The sequence below is a fragment of the Pan troglodytes genome, chromosome 12, assembly GCF_028858775.2.
Source record: "Pan troglodytes isolate AG18354 chromosome 12, NHGRI_mPanTro3-v2.0_pri, whole genome shotgun sequence".
Taxonomy (NCBI): domain Eukaryota; kingdom Metazoa; phylum Chordata; class Mammalia; order Primates; family Hominidae; genus Pan; species Pan troglodytes.
Window position 1 is genome coordinate 74,171,973 of NC_072410.2, and position 18,631 is coordinate 74,190,603.

Sequence of the window (18,631 nt, forward strand, 5' to 3'; positions counted from 1 at the left end):
TCAGCAGCACCCTCCCTGGTCTAGTCTGGCCACCACCAACTCTAAGAAGGAAGGAATGGATACAGGCAATGGAGCTGGGGAGAAGAAATCAGACATAATGAACAGTCTGACCCCATCATTTGAGACAGACACTGAAGGAAAAATCTAAAGGCAAGGGAGTGGGGGCAGTTCTTAAATGCTATTTGGATGGATGTTGGAATTCTTTTGTTTGTTGAATGTCCCTCTCTTTACCTCATTTATACACCGTAGCTAAATGCTAAACCACTGATATGGAGGTAAAAACAGTCATCTTGTCCCATCAGAGGCAACACGCAGGACTTGTGACTGGAACAAAGACTTGCCTTTGGTGAACACTACAGGATTGTCCTGTGAGTGTGGCGACCATTCAAGGTCACCATGACCATTGGTCATGAACATTCATGGTCAACAAACTAGGAAGGTATTCTTTTTGTTTCTTTGGGTTTTTTTTCGTAGAGACAGAGTCTGGCTCTGGTGCCCAGGCTGGCGTGCAGTGGCATGATCTCAGCTCACTGCGACCTCCGCCTCCCAGGTTCAAGCAATTCTCCTGTCTCAGCCTCCCGAGTAGCTGAGACTACAGGCGCAGGCCGCCACGCCTGGCTAATTTCTTCTGTATTTTAGTAGAGATGGAGTTTCACCTTGTTGCCCAGGTCTCGAACTCCTGAGCTCAGGCAATCCACCCGCCTCCGCCTTCCAAAGTGCTAGGATTACAGGCATAAGCCACGCACCCAGCCCAAACTAGGAAGTTTTTATTTATTTATTGCATTTCTAAAAATTTTAATTGTTGTTGTTGTTTTTAGGTTTTATTTTTATTTTTAAATTGTTATTATTTTCTATTTGTTGCTTTTCTAAAAATTTTAATTCTTGGGTTTTTTCCCCCCATACCTCCCAGAACAAACAATGATTCTTTTTTCTCTTCTATATTTTATTATGAAAAATGTCAAACATGCAGAAAGGTTAGCGGTAAAAAGTATAGTAAACATCTGTATATCTAGTATCTAGATTCAATAATTGCTAGCATGTCTGTTTTGCTTTATTGATCTGTGCAGATATATTTTTTTGTAAACATGTGAGCGTAAGTTGCAGACATTTTGATACCTTACTCTAAGTACACTGAAATCCATCTCTAAAAAGTAAAGATATTCTCCTAAATAATAATATCATTACCATACCTAGGAAAATTCACAATCATCTGAGGTTCTGACACTGTTTAGATGCAATAAGGTCTGAAGATAAAATCTGGTTTGTATATTTAACTAGCAGGTATGCTCTGAATGAGGTGGAAGAACCATGACTTGCTCTTCAATAGCGTCAGTGAGCTTCAGGAGTAAAGTCAGCAGAAAAGCACACATCTTAGGACAGGGTCTTCAAGAAGCACCATGGCTTTCAAGCTCCTCAAGCTTGTAAAAAAAATGTTTGTTAAAAAAAATACACCTAAAAGACTCCTTTGATTATTAGGGTTTTTCCTTCCTGATTTCTTTTTCTAGATTTTCCTAATTTTTTACAGTGAACAGAATAGTGTAATTAGAAAACATTTTTTAAAGTAACTTTAAATTCTATAACAGCAATATAAATGTTTTTCACTTTCTAAATCACTGTAATTATCAATAAGGCAAGAAATACAAAGTTGCAACATAATGTGCCAACAATCTGCCTCATGAAAAAGAACCTGATGGGTTTCTACAGTATGTGTATATTATAAAGCTTTATACTCTCTAGGAATAGATCATAGAAAATTGGGTTAAAATTGTATTTGTGGTTATTTCTTTTTTATTATTACCTGTTTTTGTTTTATTTTACTTTTGGTAGAGACAGGGTCTCACTATGTTGCCCAGGCTGGTCTCAAAGTCCTGGGTTCAAGTGATTCACCCACCTCAGCTTCCCAAAGTGTTGGAGTTACAGGCATAAGCCATCACTCTCGGCTTCCTGTGGTTATTTCTATTAAAGAATTAGGCATTTGGTCCTTTGTTAGAAACATAATAACCCCACATTACAAAAGTTTTTATGGAAAAACAGAATCATCTTAAATTTAACTTACTATATCTTTTCCAGGAACATAGTCCTCACCATGAGGAAGTCTCATGTAAAATCACAGGGAATTTAATGGTTACTTTTTGAAGGAGATATCCTGCTTACTAACCAGCTTTCTTCTAGAGTACACGGATCACTCCTGTTATGAACTGATGTATAATTAAGATGGTTACTGTGGCCTGCGTGTTTGTGTCCCCCCCAACCCCCAATATCCTACGTTGAAACTCTAACCCCCAAGGTGATGGTATTAGGAGGTAGGGCTTTTGGGAAATAACCTAATAGGATTAATACCCTTACAAAAGAGACCCCAGAGAGCTCACCTGACCCTTCTGCCATGTGAGAACACCATGAAAATGCTGCTGTCTATGAACCAGGAAACAGACCCTAACCAGACAGTGAATCTCCCAGCACCTTAATCCTGAACGTCCCAGCCTCAAGAACTGGGAGAAATAAATTTCTGTGATTTACAAGATGCTCAGCTTATGGTATTTTGATATAGCAGCCTGAATGAACTAAGACAATGGTTAATGTTGAACATTAGATACTTACCAATTAGCATTTAAAAAAGAAAACTGAGGACAACCAAGAAGACACTTACTAGACTGGTGCTCTGAATGGGCTCCAACACAGCCTTAGCTGTGGCTTCATCCTGGCCAGCAGTATTTGACACAGCAGCATTTTCCTGGGACAGCCCAACCAGCTGGGCACTACCTGTATTCTTCAGCTTATCTGCAATTCGCTGGTTTTCTTTCTCTAGCTTGATTTTGGCTAATTGTGCTTCCAACATCCAATGTTCTTTTTCCTGCTCCAGTTTAGAAATCTTTTCCAAACTCTGTTGAACCTTGAAAAGTAACAGAGTGTTGCATCTTAGAGACTAATACAGATAAACCTTAGTGGCCCAAAAACTATATTACAGAATGTAAACCAAAACTACCCCACAGAGGTAAAAATATAATAATAAAGTTTGACCCTCGAATAGGAAGAGATTTATTAGACATGATACAAAAAGCACAACCATAAATCGAGAAATTAAACTATAGTGAGATAAAAAAAAAACCTCTACTCATTGAAAAACATCAAGAGTGAAAAGAAAACTCAGAATCGAATTAGAATCTGTAAAGCATTTATCCAACAGAGACCCAATAACTAGAACATACAAGGAATTCTTGCAAACCAATAAGATAGACAACTCAATAGAGAAGAAGGCAAAGAAAAAAAAACCCAACAAAAAACTTGAACAAGACTATAAACAAATTAAAAGGTATGCAATGCCACTAATTATCAAAGCACAGCAACTTAAACCATCCACTTAATTAAAATATAAAAAGCAGAGAATACAAAAATGGACATGTTTGTAAACAATTAGAACTATAGGTTGGTGCAGGCCGGGCACGGTGGCTCATGACTGTAATCCCAGCACTTTAGGAGGCCGAGGCGGGCTGATCACGAGGTCAGGAGATCGAGACCATCCTGGCTAACACAGTGAAACCCCATCTCTATTAAAAATACAAAAAATTAGCCAGGCGTGGTGGCGGGCGCCTGTAGTCCCAGCTACTCGGGAGGCTGAGGCAGGAGAATGGCGTGAACCCAGGAGGCGGAGTTTGCAGTGAGCCGAGATAGCGCCACTGCACTCCAGCCTGGGCGACAGAGTAAGACTCCGTCTCCAAAAAAAAAAAAAAAAAATAGAACTATAGGTTGGTGCAAAAGTAATTTTGTAGTTTTGCCATTTATTTAAAAGTAATATCAACAACCACAATTACCTTTGCACCAACCTAATACCATATACTGTGCTGAACACAAAAAGCCAGACCTGAAAAAGCATAATTGCATTTAATAAAAAGTTCAGTATCAGGGAAAAAAACTAATCTATAGTGCTAGAAGGCAGGAGAATGGTTACCTTTGGGGGAGAGGAGAGCAGTAACTGGAAATGGGCACGAGGAAGGCTTCTAAGGTCCTAATAATTTTTAAGGTAAATCTTTGCTATGAAAAACTCTCAAATCGTTTTTTCTGTGTTCTCACACTTTAACAATCAATACAGAAGACTTCTGTGACCCCAAAATATGTGGGGTATTTCCCCATCAACAAACAAGTAGTCAGTTTTGTTGTGGACATCAGCTGGATGTCCTCCCATTTAATTCCACCACTATCTACATGGAGATAGTGTGAGATCGCACAGATTGTGAGCTCAGTTCCCAAAAATGCCTCCCCTGCAGACAGCAGTCACAAGTCTGGACCTTGAGAACTTGTGACTAACCGGCTTTAAATTGAGGTTCCCATGACTCCCTTTTTGAGTTTGATTAATTTGCTGGAGTGGCTCACAGAAGTCAGGGAAACATGTTTACTGGCTTATTACCAAGGATACAGATGAAGAGATTTAGAGTGAAGCAGAGGAAGGGGTGCAGACTTTCCATGGCCTCCCTGGGCATGCCACCCTCCAAGAGCCTCTATGTGTTCAGCTATTCAGAAGCTCCCAAACCCTGCCCTCTTGGGCTTTTCATGGAGACTGCACTGGATAGGCATGATTGACAACCATGAAGAAATGTGACTGGACCTAAATCCAACAAGCTCCACTGGGCGCAATGGCTCACAACTGTAATCCCAGCACTTTGGGAGGCCAAGGCAGGGGGATCACTTGAGGTCAGGAGTTCAAGACCAGCCTGGCCAATGTGGCGAAACCCTGTCTATACTAAAAATACAAAAACTAGCCGGGCATGGTGGTATGCACCTGTAATCCCAGCTACTCTGGAGGCTGAGGCAGGACAATCGCTTGAACCCAGGAGGCAGAGGTTGCAGCAAGCTGAGATCACGACACTGCACTCCAGCCTAGGTGACACAGTGAGACTCCATCTCGAAAAAAAAAAAAACCCAAAACCCAATAAGCCCTGTCTTGTTTAGATTCTTCTCTGTACAGCAGCATTTCTTCCTCTAGGGTATGGGGCAACACCTCTAGAATGAGGGTCTTATGCCCTATAATGCTGTGAAGTCAGATTAGAGTCCTGCCTTAGGCAAGTTAAAAGAGGGCAAGAGAAGATCAGAGACAGAGATTCCATTTACTGTAACAAGGACTATGGGAGTTACCAGCCACCAACTGTGGACAAATATATACATATTTTTTTTTTCCTTTTTTTCTGAAAAAGACAGTGCCTCCCACTCCCACCCACTCCCTAAACTCAACTGACCACTAAATATTGCACATTTTTCATTCCTGCTCCTTTAAGAAATAAAAATAACTCAGAGTCACTAGCTCTTGCCCCCTCTTATACTTTAGTATTTCAGACATTTAAATCTAGTACCTAAAAAGAAAGAATTAATCATCATGGCCAAAGTGTGTTGATATTACTTTAGTTCCAATTATACCACCAACTGAATGAAGATGACTTAGAGTGTCAACACATGTTTTTCAACAAATTATGTCTATTTGCTTTTTAGTATGTATTAAACAATTCATTTCACATGTTTATGCAGACTTTTGAATCATTCTACGTATATTAAAAACTTTCTATGGGGGATTTAACATTTCTGTTCTTTAACAATTTCCATAATTTTCCCAGTGCCATACTTGCTGTGCAAGGCCTTCTCGACTTTCAGTAGAGCTGAGAAGGATGCGGCGGTTTGCCAGTGCTTCTTCATAAGGCACAGACTCCAAGAGGGGCTATGATAAAAGCATCATAAGAATTAAAGAAAAAATATTGTATCACCCCTCCCCTGCATCCAACATACACAAAGAATGCTAAACGAGGTGTGACAATAAATTCAGATGTATGTCAAAGCAGACTATTTTCTTTAATACACGTGAAAAGGAAGATAATTTTTTAAAAGAAAAATAATAGCCTGGGCGCGGTGGCTCACACCTATAATCCCAGCACTTTGGGAGGTCGAGGCGAGCGGATCACAAGGTCAGGAATTCAAGACCAGCCTGGCCAATATGGTGAAACCCCATCTCTACTAAAAATACAAAAATTAGCCGGGTATGGTGGCACGCGCCTGTAGTCCCAGCTACTAGGGAAGCTGAGGCACGAGAATCACTTGAACCTGGGAGGCGGAGGTTGCAGTGAGCAGAGATTGTGCCATTGCACTGTAGCCTGGACAACAGAGCGAGACTCCGTCTCAAAAAGAAAAAAAAAAAGAAAAACAATAAAGAACTTAAAGCAATTATAAATGGTCACTGACTTACCTTGGTTCGACTGATGACTTTACAATGGTGCAAAAGCAATGCATTCAGTAGAAATCATATTTTTGAGTACTTATACATACAACCATTCTGTTTTTCACTTTCAGTACAGTATTCAGTAAGTTACATGAGATATTCAACACTATTATAAAATTGGCCGGGAGTGGTGGCTCACCCCTGTAATCTTAGCACTTTGGGACACCGAGGTGATGGATTGCTTGAGGTCAGGAGTTCGAGACCAGCCGGGCCAAAATGGTGCTACTAAAAATACAAAAATTAGCCAGGCGTGGTGGCACACACCTGTAATCCAAGCTACTCAGGAGGCTGAGGCAGGAGGCTCCTTTGAACCCCGGAGGCAGAGGTTGCGGTGAGCAGAGATTGCATCACTGCACTCCAGCCTGGGCGACAGAGTGAGTAAGACTCCATCTCAAAAATAAATAAATAAGGCCGGGCACGCTGTCTCACGCCTGTAATCCCAGCACTTTGGAAGGCCGAGGCGGGTGGACTTCCTAAGGTCAGGAGTTCGAGACCAGCCTGACCAACATGGTGAAACCCCGTTTCTACTAAAAATACAAAAACAATTAGCCGGGGGAGGTGGCAGGATCCTGTGGGAGGCTGAGGCAAGAGAATCGCTTGAACCCAGGAGGCGGAGGTTGTGGTGAGCCGAGATCGCGCCATTGCACTCCAGCCTGGGCGACAGAGCAAGACTCTGATTCAAAAATAAATAAATAAATAAATAAATAAATAAAATAAAATAGGCTTTATGTTAGATGACTTGCCCAAGTGTAGGCTAATGTAAGTGTTTTGAGCACATTTAAGGCAGGCTAGGCTAAGCTATGACGGTTGGTAGGTTAGGCACATTAAATGCATTTTTGACATGACTTTTTTTTTTTTTTTTGAGACAAGGTCTCACTTTGTCGCCCTGGGCTGGAGTGCAGTAGCGTGATCACGACTCACTGCAGCCTTGACCTCCCAGACTCAAGGGCTCCTCCTGCCTCAGCCCAGCCTCCCAAGCATGCACCTGGGACTACAGGCATGCACCACCATGCCAGGCTATTTTTTTTTTTTTTTTTTTTTGTAGAGACGAGGTCTCCCTATGTTGCCCAGGCTGATCTCGAACTCCTGGACTCAAGTGATCCTCCCACCCTGACATCCCAAAGTGTCGGGATTACAGGCATGAGCCACTGCACCCGGCTGCAATATTTTCAACATACAATGGGCTTATCAGGACGTAATCCCATCATAAGTCAAGGAGCATCAGTATAAGCTACACTAACTAAAACCATATGGACTTGCACCAAAATAGATGAAGAACAGAATAAAATATCCAGAAACGAACAAAAGCATACATAAAAATGTATTATGTGGCAAATATTGCATTTCTAACTGAATGGAGAAAAGATGGACTAAATAAACGGTACAAGGACAATCAGCTAATTATTGAAAAAAATAATTATTTAGATCCTTCTTTGACATCTTATATCAGAATAAATTCTGGATGAATTAAAGATCCAAATCTAAAAATTTATTTATTTATGTATTTTTTTCCAGCTACTACAGGCTGCCTGTCCAAATGTAAAACTTTAGACTGTAAAAATGCTGGAAGAAAATACAGGTGAATGTTTCTACCTTGGAAATCAACCCTGGCTAAGAATGATCACCATGAAGAAAAAGACCTATTTGATGATACAAAAATAAAAACTTCTATTTTGAAAAACTATTACAGCAAACTAGGGAAAAATATTTCCCACATAAACACAAAATTAACATTCTTAATATAAAGAGAGCTCTTTCAACCCTAATTAGAAACATTTATTTAAAAATAGGTAAGGCCGGGCGCAGTGGCTCACGCCTGTAATCCCAGCACTTTGGTAGGCCGAGGCAGGTGGATCAGGAGGTCAGGAGATCAAGACCATCCTGGCTAATATGGTGAAACCCCGTCTCTACTAAAAGTACAAAAAATTAGCCGGGTGTGGTGGCAGGCACCTGTAGTGCCAGCTACTTGGGAGGCTGAGGCAGGAGAATGGTGTGAACCTGGGAGGCGGAGCCTAGATCATGCCACTGCACTCCAGCCTGGGCGATAGTGCAAGACTCCGTCTCAAAAAAAAAAGGTAAATGACCTAAAGAGAGAATTTATACAGTAAACACAAGTGGTAACTATGAAAGGATGTTCCACCTCATTAACAAGCAAATATATACATATGAACCAAAACAACAGCAAGAAACCTCTCCTGAGATTGATAAATATTAAATGCATGGGTTAAATTCATATTTCTACTACTGGCAAACTATAAATAGGTAACCTTCCTGAAGTATAGTCTGGAAAAACATGCCAAAATTTGAAACACTCACAGACTTTGAACCAGCAATTCACATAGGGAGATAGGTAGCTTTTATACCGTGGGAAGTATCCTTCAGAGTGCCCATTTTGAAGGACAACTGGCAACTACTATTAAAACTTAAAATGTACAAGCCACATGGCCTACAACATTCTACTTCTCATATTCCACCCATGTGCCCAAGGAAACATTTACAAGGCTATCCATTGCAGTATTATTGTAACAGTAAAAAAGTGGAATTAACCTAAATGCCTACCAATTAACGGAAACCTAAACAAACTATGGAACATCCATATTATAGAATTCTATGCAGTATCTAAAAGGAATATAGTGAGTTCCACATGAAATGACATAGACAGTCTCTAAGTCATTATTTTAAACAAAAAAAAGCAAATTGCAAAATGAAACATGCATTTGGGAAGAAAAAAGGACAAGAAAAGAAAAAAGGAGAAAAGAACAAAAGAGAAGTGAAGGAAGGAAGGAAGAAAAATTCTTTGTTTAGAGATTGCATGCTTATAAATGCTCAAAGAGCCTGAAAGGTTACACATCAAACTGATAATTATGGTTACCTCTAGAGAGGAACTGGAATTAGGGATTATAATTTACCTGTAATGATCTAATTTAATATAAGAACGTGTTTATGCACTGCATAGTTAAAACGTTTAAAGAAGAGAAAAAAGTAAAATGCACAAATTGCAGGTGCAAGAATATCCACTGTAGCACTCCACTGTAACAGTGAAAAACAGGCAACAACTTAAATATCTACCAGCAATGAATTAAATTATAAATTTACAGAAGGAAACACTATAAATAAATGATGACAGCTGGCAGCTCTGGGTGCACTGTCTATAAGTTAGTCCTGCTCCCCAAGGAGCAGCTAAAATATAAAAAAATAGTAATTTATATTTTATATTTTATTATTCCTATTTCTTTCATTCTTTTTTAATGATGTCCCTTGAGTCATGTATTTTATAGATACAATTTTTGAGATATATATAAATATATCCTCAATGCATTAAGAGAAAAAAATATTCTAAAACAGTACATGCACCTAAATACATTCTGCTTTTTATAGTATGTGTGTGCATGTGCACTCAAACATATAATAACATTTTTTGGATATAAATATATTGTTTTCTAAAAAAGTCAATTATAGCTACATTTGCGTGGTAGGATTACAGGTGACCACAATTTTCTTCTTAATATACTGCAGTATCTTCTCTCTTTTTTTTTTCTTTTTTTTTTTTGCAACAACTGCATATTCTTATTCAGAAAAAAACCATACACATATTTCTTTTTTTTCTGTTTCTACAAGTTTAAGAGTTTCTGAAGTTCAATATTTACTGTTTGGCTGGCTACCTCACCCCAGGCGCTCTATCAGGCACTTGGGACATGAGTCCAACATGGCCTACGAATATAGGCAAAGCTGCTTCTCAGGTAAAGTCTGGGTCCTGTCACCTCCTCTTCCCCACAGCCCTCCCCCAACACCCACCAACAACCTGTACCCCAATATCGTATAAAAAGTCAACAATATAAACTGCAGAAAAACTCTTGCCATTCTCTAGAATGACTCCTGATGTTTCCTCTGATTTAAATATTAACAGCAGCTAACAAACCTTTCTCAAAGACTTCATATAGGCAGCAGCTTTTTTCTTATACTGTAGCATGCATTCAGCTGAAAGAGGACTAATGAATCCACTCGCTGCCTTAGGTCCATAGCTCAGTGAAGCAATGAAGTAGTCCAAATTGTTGCTGAAGAAGGATGCAATCTAAACAAAGTATGACAAGGAAATAGATTTTGTTTTCCAACAATATATCTAAAATATATATCTAATAGTTTTTGCAGCAAAGTTTAAAGATGTTGAGAATGGAAATGGAAATGAAATTTCAACACCTGCCCCAAAGTCCACATTTATTTATTTGAGAATACCTAGGCAATGGTTTATAATAAAAAGAGGACGCCAGTATAAATAGTCAGAACAAATTTCTGACATGTCCTTTTCTAGACAATTTCTATTCTTCCTGAAAACCAAGACTGATACTCATTTATTCTGTAGGTGACTTTCATGAGCTCCTTACCTCATTGATTTCTGCCACTATTCTCAAAATATCCATGTTTGGATTTCTAGATTCCATATTTTAACTTTGAATATTTCATATTCTAACAGAAGATATAACATAGTATCTTGAATATGTAACTTCCATTTAAATTTAATTCTATAAATCTCAATTTAAAAATTACAAATATAGAAAAAAAAGACTGAAAATTCAGTGGACTGTTATTTACAGATTTAACATTTGTTAACTCTATGTAAGCAGCCACAAAGATCTATCACTTTCAAAGCCATGATTTTGAATCTGTGGCGTTTGGTAATATTTGTGATAATGCTACCTCTGTGGTTTTGTATCTTAACAAGTACTTTAAAGTGACTTCAACATGTGTCTTTTCATTGAACCTTTAATAGTAGGTCATGATCATCTGGATCATTAAATACTTAATTTCACTGCAAACTGACCAAAGTGCAGTTTCTTTTTTTCTTTTCTTTCTTTTTTTTTTTTTTTTTTTTTTTTTTGAGTCGGCGTCTCACTCTGTTGCCCAGGCTGGAGTGGAGTGGCACGATCTCAGCTCACTGCCACCTCTGCCTCCTGGGTTTAACCAATTCTCCTGCCTCAGCCGCCTGAGTAGCTGGGATTACAGGTGCCCGCCACCACATCCGGGTAATTTTTGTATTTTTGTTCGTTTGTTTGAAACAGAGTCTTGCTCTGTCACCCAGGCTGGAGGGCGGTGGCACGATCTCGGCTCACTGCAACCTCCACCTCCTGGGTTCAAGCCATTCTCCTGGCTCAGCTGTCCCAGTAGCTGGGATTACAGTTGTGCACCACCACGCCCAGCTAATTTTTGTACTTTTAGTAGAGACGGGGTTTCACCATGTTGGCCAGGCTGGTCTCAAACTCCTGACCTCATGATCCTCCCGCCTCAGCCTCCCAAAGTGCTGGAATTACAGGTGTGAGCCACCACACCCAGCCTAATTTTTGTATGTTTAGTAGAGACAGGGTTTCAACATGTTGGCCAGGCTGGTCTCAAACTCGTGACCTCAGGTGAGCTACCGTGCCCAGCCCAAAGTGCAGTTTCTTTAAGAATCCTTTGATAAGCCAGGTGCAGTGGCTCACACCTGTAATCCCAACACTTTGAGAGGCTGAGGCAGGGGTACTGCTTGAGCCCAGAGTTCAAGACTAGCCTGGGCGATATGGCAAGACCTCATCTTTTCAAAATTGAAAAATTAGCCAGGCATGGTGGTGTGCGTCTGTGGTCCCAGCTACTTGGGAGACCGAGGTAGGAGGACTCACTGCAGCCTCAACCTCCTGGGCTCAAATAATCCTCTTACCTGAGCCTCCCAAGTAGTTGAGACCACAGACGCACACCACCATGTGTGGCTGATTTTTTAATTTTGTAGAGATGAGGTCCTGCCATGTTGCCCAGGCTGGTCTTGAACTCCTGGGCTCAAGCAATAAATACTCCCACCTCAGCCTCTTCAGTGCTATATGAAATGCTGATATAAATAAAAATGTCTGGCTAAATGCTTTAGCCAGAAAAGTTACAGTCTTGTATACATTAAAGAATATTGTATTTTGATAAATTTTAAAAAGTAATCTGTAAAACAGAGTATTCTACTTTGGCAAAAATTGGTCAAAAGTTAATCACTAATGGTCTGAAAGGTTATATTTTTCACTGATATTTTACTATATCAAATGAAATTCTATGTTAGGTAGTATTCAATAAAGTAAGGATTCCAAAAATCTTGTAGTCCTTGTGAATGACATGGATTCACACAGTGTTTGCATTTGGATCATGGTAGTACACTGTGAGGTTTATTTTCTTTTTTCTAATATTTCTACATTTTCCAAACTTTCCTTAATATGAATATACTACACTTTCCTACTGGGTTCTTAACGGAAATTACAAACTGTAAAATTAGGTTAATCAAATCATATCAGCTAAGTATTTAATATTAAGCTGATACCAACTAACATTAGTTCAAATATTTTGGTTGAAAACCATTTATTAAAATTCCAGAGTGAAGATCAGATATCTTTCCTTGAGATGACATTTTACGGTTTCAGGCAAAGTAAAGCTAAAATAAACTATGATGTATGCAAGTATTTAATTATTTCAGAGTTCTCAGGAGATTGAGACCATCCTGACTAACATGGTGAAATCCCGTCTCTACTAAAAATACAAAAACAAAATTAGCCAGGCATGGTGGCGGGCGCCTTTAGTCCCAGCTACTCGGGAGGCTGAGGTGGCAGAATGGTGTGAACCTGGGAGGTGGAGCTTGCAGTGAGCTGAGATCATGCCACTGCACTCCAACCTGGGCAACAGAGCAAGACTCCGTCTCAAAAAAAAAAAAAAGTTGGCAAATACAGAGACTCATAAAATACCAACGTTCTCTCTTTTCAGAATTTTTCTTAACTGAATCAGTTAGGATTATCCTCCAAAAGCATCTGGCATGCCGTGGATGAAGGAGGTGAAAGGGGAGGCAGTGGGGATGGTCCTCTGGCTCAGGAATCCTTTGCACATAGATCTGTAAGCTGACAGAACCTAAAGATAACACGTTTTAATCATGACCCCAAGCTATAGCAAGTGGTCACAAAGCCAGTCCAACTTTGGAAATATGACACTGAAACGTCTAACATGATCTATGATCATTTCTGACTACTGCAAATCACTTGAAGAATATTTGTTCCTATTATGGTTAACCTGTCAGAAGCAGAATAGTATATAAAGACAGACACAGAGATAAGCATTTCCTTTGGAAGTCATGCTGAGTCTGCTGCAATAAATGGGCTAAGATAGTTCTGAATACAGTCCTTTTGGTTTTATACATGTAGGATGTTCTCAGAAAAATCTTAATCATTAAAGTTGTTGATGACAGCCACATGAACGCACACTCTGAGAATATAACTTCTGCTGAAACAGGAATATCCATGATCAAAACATTCTTTTTTTTTTTTTTTTTTTGAGATAGGGTCTTGCTCTGTCACCCAGGATAGGGTGCAGTGGCTCACACACGGCTCACTGCAGCCTCAACCTCCTGGGCTCAAGCAATCCTCCTACCTCAGCCTCCCAAGTAGCTGGGACCACAGACGCACATCACCATGCCTGGCTAATTTTTTAATTTTGTAGGGATGAGGTCTTGACATGTTGCCGAGGCTGGTCTTGAACTCCTGGGCTCAAGCAATACTCTCGCCTCAGCCTCTCAAAGTGCTGGGATTACAGGTGTGAGCCACAGCACCTGGCTTATCAAAGGATTCTTAAAGAAACTGCACTTTAGTTAGTTTATAGTGAAAATTAAGTATTTAATGATCCAGACGATCATGACCTACTATTAAAGGTTCAACGAAAAGACACATGTTGAAGTCCTTTAAAGTACTTGTTTAGATACAAAAACACAGAGGTAGTATTATCACAAGTATTACCAAAAAAGAAACATACAAAAACACTAGAAGGAAAAAACCCAAAATATTAATGGAACGTATATTGTGGTGGGTTTGTTTTCTTTTTTTGTATGTTCCCAGTGTTCCATATGGCAGACCCTTCATATACACAAGGATCTATATTGAGACTACCTAGAATCTTCTAATCATCCAATATTGCATTAAAACATAAACAGGGAGTGATCTACACATCCAAGACAAATGCTAAACAGTCACTGTCACATTGCTTTAAACATTAGGTAGGAAAGCAGCATGCAGTGCATGTGCCTATAGTCCCCGCCAACCAGGAGACTCCCCTGAGTCCAGGAGTTTGAGTCAAGCCTGGCAACATAGCGAGAGATTCCTCTCTTAAAATAATAAGTCAGAGTAAATACTGGGTAAGAAGCAGAGGAAAGAGAGACAACTTTATTTTACAGTAAACCCTTATATTACAAAAATCCTTTTACAGATCCATTTTCCTATGTCCCTCAGAAAAAAAGCACATATTTAAGAGTTTTAACATCAATATACGCCAGAAGAGAATTACCTTTCCTGCTCCATTTGTTAATGCCACTACTGATGACAGGATACAGTCGTTAGTTGTTATCAGCTTCTGTGTTGCTGTTGGAAGTTCATGCTCTATTGCAGCTTTTTGACTATAATGTTTGGAAATATCTATAAAAGCAATTACATGAAAATTCATTATTATCTATATATAAGTCACATACAGATAACCAGCCCATTCACTTCTCCTATCTATTCTTCTAAATTTATAAAGTAAATTTGACAAAGAATGGTCTCAAGTGTCAGGATTGCACTGAATATCAATTAGGTCACAAATCTACATGGAAAGAACAGAGAGAAGTAAGGATCTCTGAACACCATCTTGGCTATCTTTACTACAGCCACCAAGATTTCCTCATCGGAGTATTAATTCTAACATTGGGTAAATGATCCTGTATTTACCAGTTAAAAACCACTATTTACCAGTTAAAAACCACTGTTTTGATAGTGTAACAGGCATTAAGGAGAAATTATCTTGTATTTATATAAACAACCCACCAGGCTGGAAAGGAATAGCCAACACAACCACACTGTCTCACAATCCTTACTGGGCTATAGCTAGTTTTCTAGTGCACACCCTAACTAGCAATGAGAAGTATCTGCACAGCCAAATACGGATTGGACACTCCAGTGCCTGACTTCCTATGCAACTGTCTCCAGTCCAAGAATAGTACAATAAAGGCCTGTGGTTAGGAAAGCATAGAAGAGGTATACATATATACACATATGTATTAATTATATTATATATAATTGTATATATTAATATAATATATAAAACTATATATAATACAATTATATATAGTATATACAATTGTATATATTAGTTAATATATACAATTATATATATTTATATATGTCAATCACAAAACATGAAAATTTTTATAGCAATTCTGTACAAACAATTTCATTAATTTAGAATCAAGAAATTTTGATTGTTTTAGACTATAGATAATTAATGGAGGAAATAAGACTATTTGAAAAGAAACAGTATTTGAGATTTAACCTGAAGTGATCATGATGTTTTAACTCAAAATTACTATGGTCCATGAATGAGATTATTTTCACTAACATTTTAAAACTAGGGAATTTAAAAATTATTAATATATTCCTATATTTATATACACTTGTAATAAATACGTCTTTGATTTAGGATAGTTTTAGACTTATAGAAAAGGTATGGAGTTTCATTACACCCTTTAGCCAATTTTTCCTACTGTTAACATATTACTATGGTACAGTTGTCACAGAAAAGGAACCAACCAATTGGCAAATTACTATTACATTCAATATATTTTTGAAAAGAAATGATTATGCTCTACATAGTCATAAGATGTCCAAGTGTATAAAAATTCAATTAGGATGCTGAATGCTTTTTGTTTTTTTTTTACATTTTATTTTAGAGGCAGGGAGTTTATGTGCAGGTTTGTTATGCGGGCATATTGTGTAATACTGGGGTTTGGGCTTCTATTGAGCCCATCACCCAAATGGTGAACATAGTAGTGGGATTGTTAATACCCAGTAGTGGGTATTGCTGGGTCGAATGGTAATTCTATTTTCAGAACTCTAAAAATGAGAGAAATCTCCATACTGCTTTCCATAGGGGTTGAACTAATTTACATTCCCACCAACAGTCTGTAAGTACTGAATGCTTTTTGTATACTGAACTTGCTCATCCCTAACAGACATTTTCTTTCTACACATCACAGACAGTTTTACTCAATATTTTACTGGAAGTATATACAATGTTATAATAATACAATTTGGTTGGTAAGCAATCTTGGTTGATGGTAATTGACGTACTCATGAAAAAAGTACAATACTAAGAACAATGCTATTGTAGCTTGATTATAGTCATTCTCACAATCAAAATGTTTACTCTTGGCAGGATGCAGTGGCTCATGCCTGTAATCTAGCACTTTGGGAGACCGACGTGGGCAGATCACTGGAGGCCAGGAGTTCAAGACCAGCCTGGCCAACATGGCGAAACCCCGTGTCTATTAAAAATACAAAAATTGCTGGGTGTAGTGGCATGTGCCTGTAATCCCAGCTACTCAGGTGCTAGAGGCATAAGAATTGCTTAAACCCAAGAGTGGGAGGTTGCAGTGAGCCAAGATCATGCCACTGCAGTCCAGCCTGGGCAACAGAGCAAGAATCAGTCCAGAAAAAAAAAAAAATAGTTTATTCTTTATTTAGTCCAAAGATTTTAATTATTTAGAGTGTTTCTTGACATTAAATTTTAACTCCAAAACGTACAAAAGAATCATGTGACTTAGACCATAGATTTATTTTTCCTTTTATGTTTCCCATGAGTCTACCAACTTCAGACCTCTGAGACTAAAGATCAAACAATTCTCACTTAGAATATGTTCCTTGAAAGGGCTGTATTTGCAACACGACCCCCAAATGCTGAAGGAGCCAAGAAATCAAAGAAGGAAGCAGGCAAATCCAGTTTATTGGTATAGGATGATTTATTAGGAGGAACTTACAGACACAAGCATGGTCTTGGGTGGCTGCAAAACAGATCTCTGCATGGCAAACCCCCAAACGCAGGGCTTATATCTTGGGGAAGAAGTATGCGTGTTCTGAAAGGAATGTGTGGGTGGCTACAGGAGTCACAGCCTATGATTTTTGTTATAGCGTCAAAGTTTGTTTTGAAGGAATCTTACAGTGAATAGGTATTCCTATATAAAGAGTAATACATTAGTTCATGCATGTAATCCCAGTACTTTGGGAGACCGAAGCAGAAGGATCACTTGAGTCCAGGAGTTTGAGACCAGCCTGGGAAATATAGAAGGACCCCACCTCTATAAAATAGAAATTAAAAAAATTAAAAATAAGAAAGAGTAATACACTAAATTGACATTTTGGAGGCATTCCCAGACTCAGCGTTAGTCAGAAGTTACATGGTGGATTAGCATTTAAAATAAAGACACTCTTGGCCAGGCGCAGTACCTCACGCTTGTAATCCCAGCACTCTGGGTTGGAACAATGTGTACTCTGTTCTGTTTCTCATTGTGCATTACAAGGAACAGGGTAGAGAAGGGTAAAATACTATGTGCACTACTTTGCTAAATGAGCTTATAAAGCAGTACAAGTCAGTTAACGTGATGCCTCTAGCTTTATGCTTTGTGCTGTTTGCTTTGGCTATTCAGGCCCCTTTTATGGTTTCCTGTGAATTTTAGGATTTTGACATTGGGCCAGGTGCAGTGGCTCACGCCTATAATCCCAAAACTTTGAGAGGCCGAGGCAGGCGGATCACTTGAGGTCAGGAGTTCGAGACCAGCCTGGCCAACATGGCGAAACCCTGTCTCTATTTAAAATACAAAAAAATTAGCCGGCATGGTGACGCACACCTGTAGTCCCAGCTACTCAGGAGGCTGAGGCAGGAGAATCGCTTGAACCTGGGAGGCAAAGGTTGCACTGCACTCCAGCCTGGGTGACAGAGTGAGACTTGTCTCAAAAAAAAAAAAAAAAAAAAAAGGAAAAAAAGTATCTTTATTTTATAGAAAATGTAGTACGTATACGTCATAGAACACTATGCAGCCATAAAAAGGAATGAGATCATGTCCTTTGCAGGTACATGGATGGAGCCAGAAGCCATTATCTTCAGCAAACTAACGCAGAAACAGAAAATCAAATACTGCATGTTCTCACTTGCCAATGGAAGCTGAATGATGAGAACACATGGACACATGCCAAGGAACAAGACACACTGGAGCCTGATGGAGGGTGGGGGATGGGAGGAGGGATAGCATCAGGAAGAATGGCAAATGGATGCTGGGCTTACTATCTAGTTGATGGGATGATCTGTGCAGCTAATCACTATGGCACACATTTAACTATGTAACAAACCTGCACATCCTGCACATTTACCCCTGAACTTAAAAGTTGGGGGGGAAAAAAGTCATCTGATGATGTGTATACACACTAAACTTTGGGAAACGTTGGTCTATATATTTTCATAATTACAACTACAGACTATAGTCACTTTAGAATAAAGTAGACATCCTAAAAAAAAAAAATAACAGTGTCT

General features: G+C 39.0%; 1 protein-coding gene across 8 annotated transcripts in view; it reads right to left on the reverse strand.

The window, feature by feature from the left end:
* PPP1R21 (protein phosphatase 1 regulatory subunit 21) overlaps positions 1-18,631 on the reverse strand; it is a 74,595-nt gene that overhangs the window by 14,004 nt on the left and 41,960 nt on the right. For 6 of the 8 annotated variants that reach the window (XM_001151227.5, XM_001151290.7, XM_001151165.6 and 3 more), the window contains exons 14-17: positions 14,582-14,709; positions 10,176-10,328; positions 5,609-5,701; positions 2,648-2,890 (exon numbers count right to left, since the gene is read on the reverse strand). In XM_001151227.5, coding sequence (XP_001151227.1) covers positions 2,648-2,890; positions 5,609-5,701; positions 10,176-10,328; positions 14,582-14,709 — 617 coding nt within the window. The remainder of the gene's footprint in view (positions 1-2,647; positions 2,891-5,608; positions 5,702-10,175; positions 10,329-14,581; positions 14,710-18,631) is intronic. The other 2 variants (XM_016948507.4, XM_016948506.4) reach the window with 1 other exon arrangement.